We start from the raw sequence: 23,655 nt of genomic DNA on the forward strand, positions 1-23,655 counted from the left end.
CCACCCACATTACTACACGCTGCTTATAATGTCTGCTTCCAAGTCCCTTCACAGCTCTCACTGGCCACACACTACTGCCCACAATGTGGGGAGACAGGAGGACATGGCTCCCAAAGGTCTTACAGGAAGTTCTCACAGTGGAGATCTGCCAGAACCCAGGCCGCTTCTTCCAAGTATCTAGTTTGGGTGGTTTTTTTGAGAGAGAGAGAGAGTACACATGCATGTGAATGGGGGTGGGGGTGTCGTGGGGTGGGGGAGGGGCAGAGGGGGAGAATCTCAAGCAGAATCCTGCTGAGCAAGGAGCCTGAGGTGGGGCTTGATCTCAAGATCATGACTTGAGCTGAAATCAAGAGTCAGACGCTTAACCGACTGAGCCACCCAGACACCCCGATGGGTTATTTATATAGCCTAAACTGAAATTGGTCTGGTTCTTAGTGAATGGTTAATTCTGAAGTAACTTTAGGGAAAGGATAGGATCTGTGCATGGGAGGGACACTTATTTCAAAAATGGGCCATCCTTGTGAGGCATGTGACGAATTCTACCAGGTTTAGGTTCAGAAGATACCCACAGACTTGCTTCCACCTTGATTCAACCAACATTTGTTTTAGATAATTTTCTTGAGAACTTTATTCAGCAAAGAATCCCCCAAATGATTCAAACAGCTATATAAGTTCTCTTCCACTCTCTGGATGTGTGTATACATATGGATACTACACTAGCACTTTAGAACGTTTCCTGAGCCGCTCTCTCCTTGTCTACTTGTATTTTAACCAAAGTTTACAGGGAAATAGCTGGAGCAACTGTTTCAAAAAACCTATCTTCAATAACACATCAGCAGTTAAGGCTGGGAGGCAATGTTCTCTTCCCATTTCCTGAGGCTTTTTGATATAATTATGCTGATTTCTGCCTCTTCCTCCTGACTCAACTGCAGTCTTTGAGGTCACCACTCAAAAACCTCCTTTAACTAACAGTCACCTGATGAGGTGAGTCAGAAGTCCGCAGAATCATCACTTCCAGTGACCAAACCCTAGCCGCTTCCCAGCGTCAAAAAGGACACAGCCTTACAGAAGCACAGACCAGTGAGCCAGACGTTGAGAAGCCTGGAGACAAACTCTGGAAGAAGACAGGGTCGGGTGGGTGGAGTGGGGACAGGTACTTGTCCCCCTCTACCGCGCACTCTTTCCGGTAGTCCAATAGGAGCGAATGCATTTGGTCCACAGCAAGCCAGATCGTGTTGGTAACAGAGGAGGGACTACAGAGATCTCTTTATCATAGGCTCCTCTCTCCAGGCACCAAATCCTGTGCCAAAGTCCTGCCGAAGACACAAACACAGAGACAGAAAAGGCTTGAAAGGGCTCAACCTGAGTGTGAAGCTGCAGGAAATCAGCTGCAGAGCAGTGTTCAGACAGGCTAGGGAAGAGAGAAGAAAGCAAGGCCCCTGTTGTCACCCTTGTTACTTTCCTGCTGTTACAGACAGAGGAGAGCTGCACTCACATGGCAAAGCAGGCGACTGAGGCAGCTGAAGCCAACTTCAGATCAAGTAGTCCTCTTCCAGGTTATCGTCCCCAGACATAGAGGCAGCTTCTGCTTGGCAGGAATGGAGAGGAAGTTAGGCACGGCCACTGAGACTCAGGGGAAAACGGGCTTCCTGGTGCTCAGTGATCACTTTGGTTAAGAGCCAAGCTTTCATGTCACCCCTAGTTTGGAGAGACTCTTTGACAAATAGTTAACACCCAAAGATGCTCCAGGGAGGAAATGCAGCTCGTACCTGATAAGCTGAGGCAGGACAGGGTATTTGCTATTTCTCCAGGGCTGTCCTTGGTCTCTGTGAGCACGCTGCCAAGAGACACGTCTGTTTCTGTGGCCTGCAGGGATGAAGCCAGAGGGAGAGGAAGAACGCAGTGTTGGCCGGTGGGAAAGGAGAGGCCACCCTACCGTTCTGCCCACAGCATCTGGCTAAGGCAGTTGCGTTTGGCTGCCAAGAGGGACACGATGCTTCCTCTGAGCAACCTGTGGAGCAGCAAGTTAGGAAAGCCCTCGCAGAATGCACGTGGCCCTCCTGTCTCTCTCGGCACCAGACCCGCCCCGAAGCAGCGCTCTACGTGCAGCCACAGTGGCTCACTCACCGCGTCGTGCGGCATGTCTGGGACAGCTCTGTTGTCTTCCATGTCTTCCGGAAGCTCAACTGCGTATCCTTTACGAACTAATTCTAACCCAATATCAAGTTTCTGAGAAGAGAAATGAAAAGGGAATGATGTTCTCTCTGTAGGGAAGGGAATATCTGAGGAACTAGGACACAAGAGTTAGGATTGATATTTCAAACACATTCCTTTAGTGGGACAGAAAGCAGGATCTTACGAGGTAGGAGTAGTATCAGGTAAGGGTTTCTAGGAAAGAAAGTGAACGAGACTATAAATATACTGAAGAGATGTTGAGCAATGAGTGGACCCCAGTCGTACCTTCCCATTGCTAGTATCATATAAGTAAATCTTGGGCCAAGTTGAGATCCCAGTCTGGACATAGCTGGAGATCTTGGCCACCAGAGGCTTCCAGTCAGCACAGTGAGTGAGTCTGTCAAACTCATCCAAAGCTTCCTCTTCCCACTGTTCACCTGGCAAAAGATTGCAGGGAGAACCTAAGAAGGGGTCCCTGCTGACAGGGTGAGATTACACCCTGGAGGGAAATCGGAACCACCTCTTTCTACTCCAGAAGGCACCTATGTCTGCCTGCCAGGTTGCTGCTTTCTACTCTGAGGAGGAAAAGACACCTTAGCCCCCAGAACTCAAAAAGCCTGGGAATGTGAGAATCCCTTCCATGTGCTGTATAAAAGTTATTCTGTGTGGAGGCAAGGTCAATAGGCCATGCAGTTTACCTGAGGGGGCGATCCGTGCCAGACTACACTCTATTGCTTGAAATGGAAGGCTTAGGAAGTCACTCCTAAAGTGAAAGAAACTGAAATTAGAATCCCAGAGCCAGAAGGGTCTCTTATAGTCCTTGTTTCTAGAGATCACCAATTAGCCCAGCTGAAGAAGATAATCATCTGCTCTCTGTAAACAGGTTCTCTTCCCACTCCCCCTACGTGATGAGTGCCAAGAGCACACCACCAGCTATGGCCAAGGCTGAGTTAACAACTGAGACTCCACCCTGGCCTCCACACTGACCTGAGTGCCCGGAGGTCCTTCAGTGGGCAATCTCCATTATCCCCAAAGTCAACGAAGTAGAGGTCTAGGTTCCCATTATCCAAGGTGCCAAGGACCCGAGCTCGATACCAGGAACCATTTGTAGGTAAAGGTGCTGCTACGATGTCTCCCACGTGCACAGTCAAGTCTTCAGGCTGCACGTGGGGGTGAGATCAGGATGGGGAGAGTTAGGATGGGCAGGCTAAGAAACAGATAAGCAGGAAGTACCAGAAGGAAGAACAAACAAGTAGCTGCTTCCCAGGAAAAGAAGAGAACATACCAAAATGAAAAAAGATAGGCCCCTTTTTCATCAAACCCAGCCCTGTCCCTATGACAACTCACTAGACTATTGTCATAGTGCTGGGTCATCTCACTGACAAGCTTATCCAGCTGCAGGCTGCGGGAGCCAATGATCTGGATCCAGAAGTGGTTGGGATGCTCAGAGGCAGAGACATAGACTTCCAGGAATTCATCGGCATGGAAACTGAAGTCAGGACTGGGGACTAAACACAGGGATAAACAAGTTAAGCTACAGAATCCTCGCCATCTAAGCTGGTGACCATATCAGAACCATCTCTGGTTGAAATGGGTAGACTGTCTCAGAGGTGAGAGGTACACACACCAAGAGGCTATTACCATTTTAAAAATGGCTGGAGGGACAACTGGATGAATAGACAAGAACATCCTGAAGACAGGTCCTAAGTTGAGCTGTGCACCTTTCTATGTAACTGAGTAATAGGAGAGTTTACATTCCTAGTCATTTGCCATGTATTCAAATCAGACACCAATTATAACAAAGGTAAATTCTCCATATGCTAGCTGCAGCATGGACCAGTGGAAAGATGTGGGCCTGTTCCAGATCTCATTCTACCACTGACTCATCATGTGACCCTGGCCAAGTCTGCGAACCTCTTAGGGGCCCTGGTCTCTGCCCCCCATCCCAGAACCTACACACAGAAGAGAATGCTCACAGTCTTTTCATTCTTCTTAATGGTGATGATTTGTAAAAACAGTAATGAGACAGGCCAAAAAAACAAACAAAAAAAGCAAAAAAACCCCACAAAACCCCAAAAAACCAGGCTCAGTATTTTACTTATTTAATAAATCTGTGAAAGAATATCATGTAAATTTAATTATTTGATATATTTAGACTATTTTCCCGTGACCTAGCATATTTTAAGATTTTATTTTTAAGTAATCTCTACACCCAACGTGGGGCTCAAACCTACAACCCTGAGATCAAGAGACACATGCTCTACTGAGCCAGCCAGGGGACCCATGAACTAGCATATTTCTATAACATTCTCCATCATTAGCTGGTCTGTGTTCAGAAAATTATTTGTTTAGTACTAACCCAAGTAAAATATTACCACACAAAGGGACATCTGTGAAGACACAAGTGCAATCAAGAAAACAAATTGTTTTTACTGCTTCCTACTTTGGGTTATCTAAGCCAGGGTTTCTACTTCCATACGGCAAATGGGTTCCCACTTTGTTACATACTTTCAAACATGGACATCTCTGGACTGGTCTGGGCTCCAGATTTCTGACAGCGGTCACCATTAGGTTTCTCCCCAGCACCTTCGGGCCCTACCACAGCCGTGTCACTGCCTCCTTTTCGGGGAGGAGCTCCCAGCGACGTAGCCGGCTCCGGCTCTGCGCCAGTACCAGCGTTCTTCCACAAAGCTGGCTCTCCAGCTCCACCAGTCTCTGTCACTGCCTCTCTTCTTATACTGATTGGCTGCTTGCGTGGGACTCTGGTTTCTGCAGAATGAGCAATTCTCTTCCGAAGTTCTTCATCTTCTGAAACCTTCTCCAGTATCAAATGCTGTGATAAGAGATGAGATCTCTGTGGCCAGATATTCTCACCCAGGATGGAGTAAAGGGTTCTCATTCTTAGACACAATTTAAGTCTATTAGCTACTTGCCTTGGCTGCTGCCACTTCCCTCTGTGTTCCTGAGATTGTTATAAGTCTTGATAGTAGTAATGTCCCCTCTGATTCTTTGTCACAGGTAATTTTGGCTCCAGAGGCCTTACAGATAGAACGAATAGTCTCCCCACCTCTCCCTGCATTGAAAAACACATCAAAACCTGTCTTTCCCTCCTGGCCAAACTTAATTACTAGGGAAATCACTATTTTGTATCTACTCAGAGAGAAGAGTCAGTTCTCACTTCCAAAGTGAAGGAAATGTAAGATATTGACTAGAAAGCAGGAGCTACTGCAATCCTTACTGTAGGAAGGGGACTAGGGACTATCTGCTCTTTCTGCTTAAACTCTTGGTTAGTGTAACTTCATGTCATTTCCATTTTTTGACCATTCAGCATACTTTATACCTGCACTTCAGAAGAAGATATCCTACACAGTGCATGAAACACTGGACCAATGACGGGCATCTCTCTACCTCTAATAGCAGCATAAGGAATGCTCTCGGGGAAGGTGCTCTCTAGAAGAACACTATCTTGAAAGATCTGGGATAACATGAGCAGGCTCAGCTTCCCTTTAAATATCTATTATGAGGTAAATACATTTACCCGAACCCTTCTGAAACCTAGTAGTAAGGTTCAGATCACACAGCTTCTTGAGGTAACGGGTTTTGCTTTACCACTGGTTCTATAAAAAAGTAAAGCTCTGGTCTCAATGTCCCTGTCCTCCCCCCATCCCCCCAAGCAAGGTGAAGGGAAGTAGGCCAGGAAAAATCCTTGGGAAGGTGAGAAAGAAGGCAAAGGTGAAGAAAAAAGGGAACAGCAGAGGAAGCTGTCCAGTGGTACCTATGATCCTGCCCACAGATCTCTGAGGGACGGAGAGCTGCTCAGACACGGGGGTATTCTCTGTCAGGATCTGATGGATGGCTGCTTTGGCCTTGCACACCTGAACAGGAAACCCACTGATAAGCAGCACCCGTTCATCACCTACATCCTCCGTGTCCACGTCAATCCGAGCACCTGTCTGTTTCCGCAGCTGCAGAGAAAAGGACACGTGGCGGTACGCTCTGAAACAGCTCCTGTGGGGTCAGCGAGGTACACTCTCAACCTACCCCTGGAGGGAGATGGAACTGGACAGTACTCAGCTAAAGCGGGATGCTATAAGCTGTCCTCGATTACCTGCACTTACGGAAAGAGATTAGTGACAAACCTAACCTCAAATAGCAGTTAATTCAAAACAGTTTCTCTTTGTGTTTAGAACCCTCTTTCCCCCTAATTTTATTTGGATTAGAGAATCAAATATTTTGTTTTCTTGACATTCCAAATGAACACTAGAAGAATTAGATAGCAATTCAACATCTACTAAACATCAGTGAGAGCTCATTAATTCCATAGCAGGAAAGAATGGTTCAAGCTACACCAAGTTGAGAGCCATGCAATCAAAGTCCCCACCTCAAACGGAGTCATTATGCTCTAGTACTCCTCTTGAGAAGGAAAAGAGCATAGTTAGCTAAAAGTTCCTGTATTTTTTCTTTTAAAGACATACATAGTGCAGGATGGGGGCAGAGAAGGGAAGCAAGATTAAGCAGAATCAATCCCTGGGAAAGCCAACTGCCTGCTTACACACTTACCTGTTTAATATTGGCTCCTTGCCGGCCAATGATGAGCTTCACGGCCTCCTGGGGAACTCGCATCTCTATCTCAATGTCGTCCTCCCCAACAAACGTCAAACGCTCTTCTGCACAGATCATGGCTCATCAGATTAGACTTAGATAGCGTCCAAAGTACCCCAGCCCTCCCCTGACGCTAGCTGTCAAAGAGAATGATCCACGAGATAGACCAAGAATCTCAACCGTTATGACATGTAGCAGCATCTGAGTAGGAATGAGAGGGGCCCAGAGGACCAGAACAGGCGCATTATCTCTGGGATACTATTTCAGATGCTAAAATGCGTAAAGCATTTGGATCTGCAAGGAAGGAGTACTGGATTTTGGACAAACTCTATCTCCCAGGAGATGATTCCTGGGGAAGAATGAAGACTAAGAGCTGCCCAAGGAGTCCACTGGGTTCAGAACTTCCATTTGTACCTAAGTCCCTTCTCTAGATCCTATTCTATAGGTCCAGCCTGTGGGGAAACTGGATTCCATGGTTAGCCTTCTAACAAGTAAATACAAGAAGCATATAAAAAAGATAAAGAAGAGTATAGATGCTAAAAAAAAAATAAATAAAAAGACAAAAAAGAACCCATTGCAGTGCTGCTGTTGAAGGGAACAAATCAAAAGAAATGAGTTTATCATTTCATAGACTAGCTGCACATTAAGAACATAGAAAAGAAAAAACAAAACAGTTTCAAAGATCCCTCACAGAAAGCTAATTACATCCCAATAGACATACCCACTCCAGCAAGGAAAATTTTCATTTCAATTTAACAAGGCCAGAGCACATTCTGAACATTTCTATACGCACAGCTGTGGGGTTCACATACCTCTGCTTTCCCTGTATCTGCGGTAGAGGATATAGGCAACCGTTGCACTGGCTGGGATCCCGAGGCCCAGTGCTATTTTCTGAATAGTGGACAAACTTGTCCAAGAAGTTCGTTCAGTGGACATTTTCTGTTGTATTCAGATTTACATCCTGAAATAAGTAAATGAGGGAAAAGAAGCAGCTTTCATCTTGTACCTTTATGACTGGCCAAGAGGCATGGGAACATATTACAACATTATTAAAAAGAATACTATTACCAGCCTTTCTATGTTAAGAGCCTGAGCAGTCTCGAAATCTTTTTTTTTTTCCTCTCCAAAATCTATTTCATGTAAAAGGTCTCAGGATATTTTTTTCAAAGTTGCTAAGGGACATATATAATTATAGGCAAACTTCATTCCCTCCCCCTTCCCAAGGAAGACCATACACTGATCACAATTTTATAAGATGAAAGAATAAAAAAATTATTAAATGAATCAAACATTACAAAAATTTACCTTTAGATTTCACATCAGACTACTTAAAATTGCTTATCTGTGCCCTTCCATGCCTCGATGCTGTTCCAGAAGCTGTTGTCTCTGCGAGGAATGGCCTTCCAGGCCCAGTTTTATTTTTTTAAAAGATTTTATTTATTTGAGAGAGAGAGCGTAAGCGCACAAGCAGGGGGAAGGGCAGAGGGAGAAGCAGACTCCCTGCTGAGTGGGGAGCCTGACAAGGGGCTCCACCCCGGGATTCCGGGATCATGACCTGAGCCAAAGGCAGATGCTTAACCAATGGAGCCCCCCAGGCGCACCTTCAGGCCCATTATTCTTACTCCTGATTTCTATTTATTCCTCAGCTAACACTGAAAGAAGGTCTGCCCTGCTCCTTCACCAAAACTACAACTTCCCAGGTAGTCAACCTAGATGGCTTGTACGAGCCCTATCTAATCCCACCTCCGCACCTTCTTTTTCTTGGTTTTTCCTCCTCTTTCCCTGTTAGTGCCTCTGTAGTTTTGGGCTTGTCTTCCTGTGGCCTCTATCCACTGCTACCGTCACTCTGCTGTCTTTGGCAATTTCATTCACACCTGCAGCTTCAACTACTACCTATATGCTAATGACTCTAACAGCTCTGCACCTGACTGATTCAGAAGCTCACCAAATCTCATTCGGACCACTGGCCTTGTTGCTCTTTGTATCTTCATTTTGCTGCCGAGCTATCTTTTTTTTTTTAAGATTTTATTTATTAGAGAATAAGCGAGCACAAGCAGGCAGAGGGGCAGAGGGAGAGGGGAAAAACAGACTCACCTCTGAGCAGGGAGCCTGATGTGGACTCAATCCCAGGACCCTGGGATCATGACCTGAGTCAAAGGCAGACACCTGAACTACTGAGCCGCTAGGCCCCGCTCTGCCAAGCTAACCTGAACATCACTATATTTCCTTACTCCATAACCTCTCTCACCCTCCCAGACAATTCATACCATCTCTTCTCAAGCCTCTAGCACCTCCTCCATCTTCACTCTCAACTGATGCCTTACTTCCTACGCCACTGGGAAAGTACAGCATTCAGAGAAAATAGTAACTAAGCTCCACCACACTTACCCACCTACCTCTATGCCCAAATCCCTACCTTCTCTCCTGCAGCCATGGATGAACTGTCTCTGCTCCTGGCACTGAAGGCTCTCATGAAAGTGTTGCTCTCCTTCCTTCTCATGCATTGTTAATATTTTCCTCTCCACTGGATCTTTCTCTTTCCATCATGCCACTGTTTCTTGTTTCTTAAAGAAAACCCTTTCTTGATTCCACTTATTCCTCCAAATACTTCTCATTTCTTCCCTTCCTTTTACAGGAAAATCCACAAGTGCCAATACTTCTGTGCTCAATTTTTCTTTTTTTTAAGATTTTTTATTTATTTATTTGACAGAGAGACAGCCAGCGAGAGAGGGAACACAAGCAGGGTGAGTGGGAGAAGAAGAAGCAGGCTCCCAGCAGAGTAGCCTGATGTGGGGCTCGATCCCATGACTCTGGGATCATGCCCTGAGCCGAAGGCAGACACTTAATGACTATGTCACCCAGGCGCCCCTCAATTTCTCTTCTTGAACCCACTCCCACTGTTCTTGCCAAGGTCAGCAGTGACTTCACCTGGCTGAGTCCAATGGTCAATTCTCCGTCTCCACTCTACCTGCCTTCATCCCCCCATCTGGCACAACTGGGGACTCCCCCTGTTCTGAGACCCTTTGTTTACCTGGCTTCCACAACAGCACTCTTCTGGTTTTCCTTCTCCCTTTCTGGCTGATCCAGTCAGTTTCCTCCTCCTGCTTTTAACCTCTAAACACTGCACTGCCCCCCAGGGCTCTGTCCTTTGCCCTCTCGTGGGTTCTACCCCACTTCCTCAGTGATCTCACCAAGTTTCATTCACAGCTTGGCTTTAAATCCCGTCTGTACGCTGATAACTCCCCAATTCATAGATCCAGTTAGGACATTCTCCTGAACTTCAGGTTTGTGCACCAGCTGCCTAGGAGATGTCTCTATTGGATAGTCTAATAGGCACCTCGACCTTAACAGGTACAACGCTGAGCTCCTGATCTCACCCCCCCACCCCGCGTCGGCAGTCTTAGCTGACTCAGTAAATGGCAAGTCCATTCTTTTAGTTTCTCAGGTTAAAAATCTTACTCGTCCTCTCCCTCAAATAGCACCTTTAGTCTGTCAGCAAATCCTATTCATTCTACCTTCAAATTATCCAGAATTTGACCACTTTTTACCTCTCCACTGCTAAGACCACCATGTGCTCTAAACCATCATTATCTCCTCTAGATTACTGCAATCAATATCCCGGCATTTGCCACTGTCCATTCAGTTTATTCTCAACAGCTGAAGTTAAATAACATTACTCAGCCACTCAAAACCTCCCAGTGGTTTATCAATCTCGCTATATTCATAAGCCAAAGCCACTGTATTGACCAGTGAGGTCTTCATTTTGATTGTATCCCCAATGGAATGTAAACTCCACAGGGCAGGAATTTTTGTCTTGTTCCTCAGTGCACACAGTAGCCAGTCAATAAACATTTGTTGAATGGATAAACTTCTTCAGCAACTTGCCTATGTGAAAACTCAATGGCATAAAAGGTTCTTTATAATCTGATCTCTGCCTACCACTTTCACAGCCTTATATTCTAATCCCACGTCCCGGGAACCGTGTCCCTGCTCTACCCGTGTCACTTCTGTCTTCCTGGTCATACTCCTTAGCCCATCTGGTCTCCCTGGCAAAACCCTACTCCTTCCTCATGTCTCAGCTCTACTGCTACACTTCTTCTGAGGCCTGTGGGATTTCCCCTGGCTGTCTTAGGGTGAGTTTCTCCTTAGCTCCTGTGGCCCTGTGAACGAGACTTCCACGATAGCACTTGTTCATACTGTATGCAACTGCGTGTCTGTTATGCCCGTGTCCCCTCCAGACTGGCCCCAAGCAGGCTAGGTCAACCACATCTATTCAGCACTTCTGGGAGCTAGATGCTATTGTGGCACTAAGGATGAAAAAGATGAAAAGATAAATGTACTGCGTAGCTACTATGCCACCAGGCACTTTACCTCCATTATTTTAGTTGATCTTCAAGCAATCCTGTAAGGTAGGAAATGTTAACCCCAATTTTACAGAGGAATACACCTGCTGAGAGAGGTTACCTAGCCTCTTACGCAGAGTCTGGGTTATTATTTGGGTATTAAAAATCCTACAAAGTGGGGCGCCTGGGTGGCACAGCGGTTAAGCATCTGCCTTTGGCTCAGGGCGTGATCCCGGCGTTCTGGGATCGAGCCCCACATCAGGCTCCTCCGCTATGAGCCTGCTTCTTCCTCTCCTACTCCCCCTGCTTGTGTTCCCTCTCTCGCTGGCTGTCTCTATCTCTGTCAAATAAATAAATAAAATCTTTAAAAAATAAAAATAAAAAATAAATAAAAATCCTACAAAGTGACTTTAGAAGCCCCTCCCCCCTTTCTTTTACATAAACTCAGCAGAACAGTACTTGGTGTCATTATTTAGCAAATTTAAAATTAATAAACACTAGTGGAAAACACTGTGGCTGGTAAAAAAACTAAAGACAGTGTCTACTCCAGATAGTACAATCTAGTAGAACAAAACAGTGTGGCTTTTGACAAAACTTGCTTTAAAATGAGTGAGGAAATACAAATTATGCTATGATTTGCCTCCCGGTATAAAAATTCAACCCAGATGATTTGATATCCAAGAAAAAAAGGTTTTTTTACCTTTAAAAAAAACTGGTTCTAGGAAGGCTCAAAACATACTCATTACTATAGGACCTACTCAGGAATAAAACTTTGATTCTAAATGTGCTTTTTCTGAGGAGGAAAGAAAAAAAACAGTGCTTTCCCTAAAAGCCTTTCAGGAAGAGTCATGAAGGAAAAGAGGAGACCTAGCACAGAAATCTCATTGCAGGGGTGCCCGGGTGGCTCAGTCGGTTAAGCGTTTGCCTTCAGCTCAGGTCATTATCTCAGAGGGGTCCTGGGATTGAGCCCTGAGTCTCCCTCTCCTTCTGCCCTTCCTGCCCCACTCATGTTCTCTAATAAATAAAATCTTACAAAAAAAATTCTCATTCCAAGAAGCAGTCAGAAATCATGTTAAGACTGCAGGTGGGGGCGCCTGGGTGGCTCAGTCGTTAAACGTCTGCCTTCGGCTCAGGTCATGATCCCAGCGTACTGGGATCGAGCCCCGCATCAGGCTCCCTGCTCCACAAGAAGCCTGCTTCTCCCTCTCCCACTCCCCCTGCTTGTATTCCCTCTCCTGCTGCCTCTCTGTCAAATAAATAAATAAATAAAATCTTAAAAAAAAAAAGACTGCAGGTGGATTTCTTACTATATTCAGACAGAGGACCAAATTTGGCATCTGGCCTCAAGAGCTTTACAGACCAGTAGAAATGAATAAAGTTCCTTAGAGAACCACCAGAAGTTTGCCTATGTTTTTAAAACCTATGTTTTTAGATAAGAATTTTAAATAAATTTCATCCACTCTCTTGCCCACTCGTGCGCCAAAGAGAAAAACCTTGTAATTCCTGGGTGAGGGACTCTTTTCAAATGTCTTATTTCAGGCAATTCATTATTCAGTAAGAGGATCCAATACATACAGATCACTTTGGAGATTTAGTATAGACATGGAGAAATGTGGGGTTTTTTCTTTTTCTTTTTTCTTTTTTAGTGGGAAGAAAAGGATTGAGTTTAATGTGAGTTTGAGTTGAGGTTCCTTTCCTAACTGGATTAAAAAAAAAAAAAATCAGCTTCTCTCTTTTTTCCTAGGCTGTAAATAAAACCTTTCACTCCTCTCTGTGCAATTTTGGGTGGTATGTTTGCATATACCAAAGGAAAGGAAACAAGCTCTGTTTCATAAAGATTTTTGCTTAAATTCTTGAATTTTTGAACCTCAAACTGCTATTTTCTTATATTAAGAGATGGTCTATTCTGGGTATCTAGAACAGAGTTCACTTCTTTTAACTAGTAGTTACTTCATATATTTTCTCATCTGGTCTCTAAAGTGCAAAGCTTGTCTGCACTATTATAGTGCCTCATTTAAATAGTGCTAACTCTTTGTTATGGGCTGAGGATGCTGGGGACACAAGTAGGAATAAGAATTCTTGCCCTGAAATACAGTCTAGGAGGAAAGATAAAACACCAAAACAGGGGCGCCTGGGTGGCTCAGTTGTTAAGCGTCTGCCTTTGGCTCAGTTCACGATCCCAAGGTCCTGGGATTGAGCCCTGCATTGGGGCTTCTACTTCTCCCTCTCCCTCTGCTGTTCCCCCTGCTTGTGCGCTCACTTTCTCTGTCAAATAAATAAAATCTTAAAAAAAAAAAAAAATCAACAGCTGGGCGGGGGGTGCTAGAACTTAAAAGACTTTTTAGATGGCACAGAGTTGAAAACCACCTTGTTAAAATACAAATCATTTTTCTGCATCCAAACCAATAAATATTGAGTATCCAACGTGTGGTTGGCCCTGGGGGATACAGCAGTCCTGACAGACTTGGTAGCTGCCTTCATGGGGCTTTCTATCAGCAGGGAAGGTCTTATCTTGACAGGCAAGAGTCTGTAGGTGTTAAAGGTTTTGGGAAACAAATCTAGGCCTGTGAATAAGAGTGGTAACTTAATCTGCACTTTAATGCTGTCTGCCTTTTAACACCACCTTTCTGGCCACAATTCATGCCTAAGAAACCATAGAATTTTAGAATTGGAAGGACAAAAGAAATGATCTGATTCCACTAATAATGTTACAACTGGGGAAACCGAAGCCCAGGGAAATAGAGGGATTTCCCTAAGGTTACACAGCTAATTAGTCATTTCCATACAATGCGGTAGGCAATGTGGTTTGAAGACCAGTCACAAAGGCACCTCTTTAAGGAGACTCAAAAAACTAATAGCATTTTTACCCCAGTTCAGAAACTATCAAGATCAAGACAAAAAAATATCTGATATTCCTCTGGCTCTGCTGCCAATGCCCCCCCTCCCCAATCCCAACCTTCCTTGCTCAGTTGGGTTTCATCACTGTGGGCTTCCATAGTGCTCCGAACATCCCTTCATAATACATGCATTCTTGACTAATAGCTGTGTCTGTAGTGAGAATGAATGGAAGGCAGCAAGTGTGGGGGCAGGGAGACCAATTCAGAGGTCAGTTCAGGTGCCAGTGATGGAGATACAGAGAAGGAGAGTTTTAATACGTAGAATACACACAAGATCTAACAACTGATTCATGGGAAGGTTAGAGGATGAGCCAAAGAGCTATCAGGTTTCTCATTTGAGCACGTGGTAGATGGTGTTTGAGACACAATATTAATGATTTGGTGGTGGAAGGAATGTGGTGTGAGATGAATGTCCATGACGAGGATAAATTTTTTAGGTGACTTCTATTTGAATTGAAAGCTAAATTTCACTAAACTCCTTTTCACATATTACAAATGAAGTTTGCATTGAGTTATCTTATTTCTCAAAGAATGAACATCTACTTGATTAATCAAGTAAGATTTTGCTATAATATACATATCATTTCATATAGTTTTTTTTTTAAATAAGTGGGGAATAACATGATGGCAACAGGGATATAACTGTATAGTACTGAATGCCAGCTTATGTTTGATTCTATTACTTCAAATTGAATGTGAAAAGGATGTTGGAATTTAAGACCATAGTTCTAGGGGAAGCTGAGTAAAGAGGAGACACGTGGATCATTTCAAGGTGAGAAATGCAGATAATGGTTTTCAGTAAAAACCAATTTTGAAATTTCGTGACATTTATATGAAACAGTTGCTGACTATTTGATATGCATAACTAAGGCTTACTTTTATGTTATTTCAAAAACATGGTTAGGAGTCAAATCATTGTAAGCTCCATGGGGCAAGGATCTCTCATTCCCTTATCTCCTAATAACCAGAGCCTACAAAGCAGCTACAACATGGTGACAGGCCTGTTGAATTGAAGCAGCTCGTTCAATTTTCATCCTTGCTACATTTAGTTTTAACTAATGAGTGAAGAAAGCCAACGCATTTCAAGCTGAGAGTAGAGTAAAAATGTAGCTTTGATTCGGAAGTCTTCAGCCAAAACCCGTGGGGGAGATATCTGCATTAGTAAGGAGGGAAACTGGGAAAACAAAAACCCCAATTTATTATTCTGACGACTGTAAATTGTCACCCTATTAGAATAATTAAAGAAAAAGCCGGAGAAAATAAAAAGCAAACTGATAAACTGACGGCGGTTCTCAGGTCTCAAAAAAGATCACTCGAGGAGTCCAAAGTAGCTTGGGGCAAACACTCCGGCACCGGGTCCGTTGTGGGACCAGAGCCTGTCCTCCGAATTCGGTTGGTAGCCCGGGGCTCGGCTGCCCATACCCTCGGGACGCCTCCCTTCTCTCAGCCCCACATTCCCGCCTGCTTGTTGCCTGGGGTACCCCTGGCCCGACCCGACCTCTCGCACTCCCAAGCATCCGCGCCCGGTCCCCGCCTTTACCGCTCCTCGAGTCAGCCCTCGCGCGCTCCGCCTCGCACCTCTATCCAGCAGCCGTCGTCGCCTTCTCCCTCCCGCACCGCAACTCGAGCCCCGCCTGCCTCGCTTCAGCCGCCTCTTCCCCGCCCCCGCAGACCGCCTGCACCAATCAACGCCCGGCTCGTAGTTCGACCAATCAACTGCCCCGCCACAACCAATCCTTCCGCGGGCTGCCCCTGAGCGACGCGGCTGCGGCGTGCTGCTACCCAATTACCCGGATGGAATTCAAAGCCGGCCATCACGTCAGCCAATAGGCGCCAGGGAAATCAGACGCAGTTAATTGAGACTGCACCTGCTGAGAATTAAACAGCCAATCAGAGCCTTCACGGAGTCCTCCCAGCACCTCCAGTCCAATTACCGAGAAAGCTTCCACCTCCCCTAGCTGGACGAAGATCAGCTCTCCTGAGTCTGGGACGCAAGGGGCGAGGGCGTGGAATTACTCATGCGTGTCACCGTTCGCGAAAAATTAGTGCCTTTGTACAAAGCCAGTGCCACCGTGGGGGAAAGCAGCCTCATGATGGGCGATGCTCCGCCACTTGTTTGCTCTGTGATCTTTTGCCTTGTTTGGTCCCAATACTGTGGCAGGGACTCAGGAGGAATGGAAAACATTTCTTTTTGGAAAGCATAAAACAGGCTTGGTAGACATGGAGAGATTGAGGGGAAGGAGATGCTCGGACGAGTGAACAGACGATGAAGACGGACGCGGCCGCAGGAGAGATGGAGAAGCACCCGAGTTTGAGCGCCCCGTGGTAAGGGAGTTACGGGTAGTGCGGGCGTCAGGGGCTCGCCCTTCCCTAGGGATCGAGGGGAATGGGTCGGGCGACCGGCGCAAAGGCCCAAGCCAGGGGGCCGTTTCTGTGGAGGGCGGTAAAGGGGGTGGGCTTTCCCAGGAGGCGGTTTCCTTTGGAAGAGGGCGTTCCAGCCGCCGTTGAGGACGGTTGGGCTCTGCTACCGCCGCTGAGCGGCGGGGAGCCTCGCGAGCCCGACCCCGCACACCGGGGACGCGGGGTTGGGCGCTCCTCGTAACGAGGTCTTCTGCGCTATCTTCTATTACTCTGTCTGGCCCACGATAAGCACTCCGTGGATGTTGAAGGAACGCCAGATTTTATCTTTGGTCAACGGGGGCGATGCCTTTGGGCCTCAGGTTTTCGTTTTGTATTAATTTTTAAAATGTACATTTTGAATAAGTAATACATACGTATTCTACAAAATTCATGGGCATAAAAGGTTATTACAGTGAATAAGGTCTCTCTTCCCTCAAGAGGCAACCAGTTTTACCAGATTCTTGTACATTTTTCACAAGATATTCTATAGTAAACTTGCACATACTGTATGTGTATATATATATATAAATTTTTTTTTTTTTTTTTTTTTTTTTTTTTTACTCAGTGGATAACTTATTATCCGTACTGTTTTTGCAGTGTCTTTTTATTTAGCCTGGGTAGCTAACCACAGCAGCACATGTACCTGTTTCATAGTACGTCCACAGCAAGCCTGAGGGAGGTATTAAGATACATTTTACCAGTCCTTTCACATTATATTGATACCCAAGTATACTTCATCTGGCTCTTGTGTATCTGTATAATACATCCTTAGGGCTGGGAATACTAGGTCAAATAAGTGTGTGCATTGTTTTTCATTTGGTTAGATACGATTTTGCGAATTCCCAAAGACTTCTCATTTTCATTCCATCAGCAATGTTAAAAAAGATTTGGTAAAAATAGTATGTATTGCCAAATTGCCTTCCACAGAAGATTTAAATTCTCCCTCCCATCAGCAATGTATGAAAAGGACCTGTTTGATAACATACTTATGCTTTCTGATTTTTGACAATCTCATAGTGTAAATGGTATCTTTTTATTTTAATTTCATTTCTTTTTTTCTTTAAAGATTTAGAGAGAGAGACAGCACGCGCGCGAGTGCGCGCAAGGGGGGAGGGACAGAGGGAGAGAGAGAGAAAATCTCAAGCAGACTCCTCGCTGAGCACAGAGCCCCTGTGGGGCTCAATCTCTGGACCCTGAGATCATGACCTGAGCTGAAATCAAGAGTAGGACACTCAACCGACTGAGGCACCCAGGAGCCCCTAATTTCCATTTCCTTTAAGTCAGGTCGAGCATCTTTTAATATGTTTAAGTGGCAGTTGTATTTTTTTTTTGTAAATTGTTCGTATAGTTTGTTCATATTTATATTGGTTATTAGGTCTTAATATTTGCTCTTTGTTCATATATAAATTAAAAATAGTTTTCCCTTTTCTCAGTTTGTCCTATGTCTTTTTTTTTTTTTTTAAGATTTTATTTATTTGACAGAGATAGAGACAGCCAGCGAGAGAGGGAACACAAGCAGGGGGAGTGGGAGAGGAAGAAGCAGGCTCCCAGCGGAGGAGCCTGATGTGCGGCTCGATCCCATAATGCCGGGATCACGCCCTGAGCCAAAGGCAGACGCTTAACCGCTGTGCCACCCAGGCGCCCCTGTCCTATGTCTTTTTACTTTGCTTATGGTGGTATTTTTGCTATGCAGATATTTTTATTTTTATGTATTTGAATTTGTCACCATTTTTAAATAACTTCTGGGTTCCCTATAATATTTAGCAAAGCCTCCTACTAAGATTTTTAAGAAATTCTGTGTTTTTAAAAAAATACTTTAGGGGCACCTGGGTGGCTCAGTCGTTGAGCGTCTGCCTTTGGCTCAGGGCCTGGTCCCGGAGTCCTGGGATCGAGCCCCGCATCAGGCTCCTCCGCTATGAGCCTGCCTCTTCCTCTCCCACTCCCCCTGCTTGTGTTCCCTCTCTTGCTGGCTGTCTCTATCTCTGTCAAATAAATAAATAAAATCTTTAAAAAAATAAAATAAAAAATACTTTAATAGTGTTTTTTATGTATGTAAATATTCTGGAATTTAGTTTGGTGTAAAAGAGAGAGCCAACTTAATTTTGTTTTATTCATTTCTACTTATTGCATAAACCCATATTTCCTCCATTTTTTTTGAATGCTATGTTTATAAGACCCGAATTGCCATATGTATTTAAGTCTGTTTCTGAATTTTTCGTGTTCTATTGATCTCTTTTCAATTCTAGTACCATAACTGGTTTTTAAAATTGATGTACATTATGTGTTTTCTCATCAAAATTTTAAAAGTTGATGTGTGATATACATATAGAAAAGTGCACAGATGAAAAGAATACATCTTGATGAATTTTCAAAAATGTAGCACATTTGTGTAGCCAACACCAGATCAAGAAACAGAGCATTACCACCCTGCCCAAAGCCATCCTTGTGTTCCTCCTCAGTCACTACTCCCCACAAGGGCAAACCGCTCTTCTGATTTCTAATAGCACAAACTAGCTTTGCCTCTTTTCGTTTTTTATAGAAAAAGAACCGCACACTATGTACTTTTTTGTGTCTGGGTTGTTTTGTTCGACGTTATGTCTGTGAGGTTCAGCCGTATTGTTGTGTGTAGTGTTAGTCCATTCGTTCTCATTGCTGTGTAGTACATTGTGAGAATATATCCCAAGGTACTTTTTGATTGTGCTGTTAATTTTATTTTGATTGGAACCACATATTGTTAGATTACCTAAGGGAGAATTTTATTTGTGGTACTGAGTCTTCCTATATTGGTGTTCCATCAGAAGCATTTTAAAGTTTTTGTCCTATAGACTTTACATATTTCTTGTTAAGATTATTCCTTGGTATTTGAGTACCTTGATTGCAGTAGTCACTTTTACTTTTAAAAAGGTAGATGAGTAGTTCAGACCTAAGGAAGAATGTCCATTGTTGCTATAAAGAGTACAAGCCTGCTTTATGGACCCGTTATCTTCTAGTTCCAACAGGAGCTGGTAGACAAAAAGGATATGAAGGGGAAGTCCAAAAGGAAGGGTTACAAAGTAGCCACAGGAGGAGTTGTTTTTTGTTTTTTTTTTTAAGATTTTATTTATTTATTTGACAGAGAGACAGCCAGCGAAGAGAGGGAACACAGCAGGGAAATGGGAGAGGAAGAAGCAGGCTCCTAGCGGAGGAGCCCGATGTGGGACTGGATCCCGGAACGCCGGGATCACGCCCTGAGCCGAAGGCAGACACTTAACGACTGCGCCACCCAGGCGCCCCCACAGGAGGAATTTCTTAATCAGAGCAGTGGAAAACTGGGTGTAAGCACTTTTCCCAGAAATTTTTTGAAGATGGAGTGTTGACTTCTAATTAACTTCTAATTGGCCGAGCAGGGAGGTTGGGCTGTAGAAGGGATAGTTTTAGGTAAGATGAGTCCAAACTCTCAAATCCCATTTGGGATTTATCATCTCATGCACCCCTCCAAGAGCCCAAGTTAGGATTAAATGATTGGCGTATGAGGCTGGGATTGGATGAATTGTGATTTCTGGGTCCTCATGTCCAGTTCTGAAGAGTCTGTCTTCTTTTCTTGAAGGGTGTTCTAAACAGGGTGCAGGAGTAGATGATAGCAGTTAACTTAAGGTCTGGGTTTTCTAGAGCATTCAGTGAGCAGGTGTTTCCATTCAATAAGCCAAGTAGGAAAGTGGACTTTAGCTACAGGGCTGGGCAGTCAGGGGTTCTCAAAGTCAGTAGCCTGGTCCCAGAGCCTTTGCTGCTCACAGAGTTCCCTTCTTGGACAGCAGGCAGACAATCCAATCAAACAATATTCAGCCATCTGCGTTTTTAGAAAACAGCACTCATTTCTCCCTCTGTCTGTTGTAGGAGTTACCCCTTCCTCCCCCGTGACTCAAGGCTCTGCATCTGCAATCAGCAACCCAGAGGGTGGGCCTTAGTATCAGCAATTATGCTGTGCTGCTCTTTAGTCTTTAGATCAGATGGATGGATTGTGGCAGGTGTCCTCTGCTTCTCTGGCCTCCACCACTCAGCTCTATGTCTTCCTACTTAATTCTCCTTACAGAGCAGTTTGGAGGAAGAGGACTCAGGAGTCCCTGAGATCAAATGCTCTCCATCCTGAATCACCACCACGCTCACTTCTTTGTGCAAAAGTCCCTCCCCACCCCGAAGTCTCCTGCCTCCCCCTAAGAGATGGAAGCTGGTGGGAGGAGGGGAACAGGGGAGGGGAGAAGCTGCTCCGACCTGTGCTAACATCCACTCTGTGCCATAGTCCTTCCCAGCATTTTCTCCTTGCCTAGGATGGACCCGGAGAGTACAGGCAGGTTCGGCCTCAGGCTTCCCCCACCCCAAACCCCCAGCTGCTGCTTCTCATGGCAGAGCTGCTTCAGCTGCATTCCAGGGAGACTGTGAAGCCTTCAGGGTGACTGAGGACAATCTATGACCATTTTTGTTCATAGCTCGCACCAGGCATTCTCAGAGGGCTCTGTGACTCCAAAAAGCTGTGGATCCAAAAAGCCCTGCAGGGCTTTCGTCCTTGAATCAGAGATCGAGCGTAGCAAAGGGAATGGAGACATTGGAGTATATAAGGGACTGAAATGGGGAGTGCCCAAATGCTGCCTGAGTATCTTGGGGTCCAAGCCTCTCTCAGATTAGCTGAGACTGTGTCTGAAATGGAAGAGAGGAGGGTGGAGGGAAGGGAGGATGGGGTAACCTCAGGAAGTTTCTGTCAAGAGGGGTAGGCAGAAGGTAGGCAAATTCTTCTTGACCTGAAATAGCTCATAAGTTGTTCCGCCACACTAGAAATTCCCAAGCAGCCTCTCTATAACCTAAAAGGTTGTTGAGGTTAGAACCCAGAAAAGGACCCAGGAAATCTGAAGCCTCCAAACTGTGAGAGGCTCTGTTGCTGGCATCCAGTATTTCAGTTCGGACCATCTGATCCATGGAATTTCTGCCCCTTTCTGCCCGGCTCTGGGGCAGAGGCAGCGAGGACGTTTGGAGAGGGAACTGAGAAGAAAGGGTAACCAAACAACCCTCAGCTTCCTTAGTGGTGTCTTAGAGTTCCTAGAGTTCCTGAAGGCCGGGGAGAACCAGCAGCTGGCCTCGTCTCCCTAAGAGACTTGTTCTGGGTGGTGGGTGGAAGAGGACCCAGTCAGACGGATCAGCGGAGAGGCCCCGCGGAGGGGTCAGAAGAGCAGGCGATGACTAAAGCAGCACACTTGGTGGAAGGCATTTGCATTTTCAGTTCGACAGCCCCGAGTTCAACAACAGCTCCCTCACTACCTGGCTGTGTGTCCTCCAGCAAGTTCCTCAATCTGTTTAGCCCTGGGGAGAGCCTTTATTGGGCTGCCCCCACCGTGGGGACCGTAACTTCCCTGCACGTGAGCACGTGTCCCCAGTTGCGTTTACATGCTCCTTGACACACGCACACGCACACGCACACGCACCAGCCACACCTGGGCTGCGGGCAGCCTTCCCAGGCAGGTAAGATGAAGAGCTGGCTTGCTGATGATTGGACAAGCTGGAAGTGCTCATCACAGTGACCTTGCCGCATCAAAGCGCTTTAGGAAAACCTGTGTAAGGAAAATCAGGGGTGGTAGTGGGCGGTAGCTCCACGGGCATTTTCCCCAGGCCGAATGTGCTTCTAGAGGCTACTTTGCCCACCTCTGCCAGGAAGGCCCTTGTCTGTGCCCAGGGGCGGAGTGTCTGCAGCTGTGCTGTCAGTAGAGGGGCACTGGCCACGTGTGGCTTTTGAGCACTTGCGAGATGGCTAGCGCTACCACGGAGTGGACTTTTAAGTTTATTTCAGTTTAATTAAGTTAATTTAAATGTTAAAACTGATACTGGATTTAGTTATTGGAAAACTTTCAATATATTTGGAACAATGTGGATGTGTGAATCTACTTTTTCAACAGTGAATTTTATGAAACCTAAGAACAGCTCAGATCTTTCTAGGGAAAATTTAGTGATTGAATTGAGATGTGCTGTAAGTGTAAAATATACACTGGGTTTCAAATACGTAATATGAAAAAATGTAAAATATTTCATCACTAATTTTCATACTGATAACATGCTGAAATGATAATAGTTTGGGTACCCTGGGTTAAATAAAATATATCAAAATGTAATGGTATCTGGGTTTTTTGCTTTTTAAACGTCGTACTAGAACATTCGCAATTACACGGGTGACACGTTCTATTGCTATCGGGCAGCGCTGCTCTGGAGACTTTGGGACTCGGGCATCTGCATCTTCTGCTCTAGGGCACGTCGTCTGTTCCCCACTGCCTCTGGGGGCTGCCCAGAGGTTCATCTGCACGGCAGTGCTGCTTCTGCCCTCTTCTGCATTGCAGAGTGGGCAACTAGAGTAAGAGCCTCCAGTACTGGACCCCCAAGTCCCAACCTAGTAAGCTGCGGGGGGAAGATTTCGGAGAGGAAAGGGATGCCAGGGAAACCTTTCTGGTGCCTTATAAACTGGAGAGGGGAGGTTGCCAGGATGTAAGAGAATTGTGTGAGGGTGGTGGGGGTGTGGTTGGAAGCTCAGGGATACTGTTTTCTCAAGATTGTTGGATTTTCCAGCCTCACTCTCCAACCTGCTGGGCTCTCACCTCTGGTCCACTCCCATATCCTCACTGGGCCCCACTGAAGAGCTTGCCTACTGGTCAAGTCTGGCTGTCTCCTGGAGGGCAACTGCTCCTCTCCTCTGTCAGGGACAGTTTGAGCTGGGAATCTTCTAATGAGCGGGGTCTCCTCGAAGCAAGGACACGAGCAGCAGGAATCGCTAGGAAGCTCATGATGCTTGCATATTGAGGGGTGGTTGGGGGCTCTTGAGGGCAGAGGGGAGCTAAGGACACTGAGCAGATGCTGCAGAGAGAGAGGCTCCCCAGGGCCACATGACTCCTCACTTCTCAGTCCCCCTCCCTGCCCTTCCTTTCCCTTCACCCCTCCCCTTCTGATGATGCTGAGGCTGCTGCCTCGCGAATCTGTCCTTTTCTCTGGCTCTGCCTTGCCTTCTATTTGAAGCACACTCAGGCAGTCGGCATCTCCTCCCACCCTGCCTCTGTACCTGGGGTCTCTGTTCAGCAGTGACCTCTATCCAGAGACAGCTTCCCACCGGGGCTGCGCTAAACCGGGACAAGGCGCACCTGCAGAAAGGTAGTGGAAATTAACGAGGCAGCCAGATCCTGCTGCGGCCTCTTCCCTCCGCTTGTCACTATAGTGTGCGGTGCCCCTTCCTG

General features: G+C 45.7%; 1 protein-coding gene across 1 annotated transcript; it reads right to left on the reverse strand.

Annotated features, from left to right (window-relative positions):
* Window positions 1–649: 649 nt before the first annotated feature.
* TDRKH (tudor and KH domain containing) lies at window positions 650–15,637 on the reverse strand. The gene is made up of 14 exons (XM_045790655.2): window positions 15,558–15,637; window positions 7,590–7,738; window positions 6,736–6,842; window positions 5,951–6,140; window positions 5,109–5,248; window positions 4,684–5,008; window positions 3,523–3,683; window positions 3,163–3,335; window positions 2,874–2,938; window positions 2,461–2,612; window positions 2,128–2,229; window positions 1,770–1,866; window positions 1,496–1,585; window positions 650–1,313 (listed from the first exon to the last, which is right to left on the reverse strand). The coding sequence occupies exons 2-13, from the start codon at window positions 7,711–7,713 to the stop codon at window positions 1,533–1,535; spliced, it is 1,689 nt and encodes a 562-aa protein (XP_045646611.2). The 5' UTR covers window positions 7,714–7,738; window positions 15,558–15,637; the 3' UTR covers window positions 650–1,313; window positions 1,496–1,532.
* Window positions 15,638–23,655: the final 8,018 nt, after the last annotated feature.

Source organism: Ursus americanus, chromosome 12, assembly GCF_024610735.1.
Source record: "Ursus americanus isolate L20-20 chromosome 12, mUrsAme1.1.p, whole genome shotgun sequence".
In the NCBI taxonomy this organism is placed as follows: Eukaryota; Metazoa; Chordata; class Mammalia; order Carnivora; family Ursidae; genus Ursus; species Ursus americanus.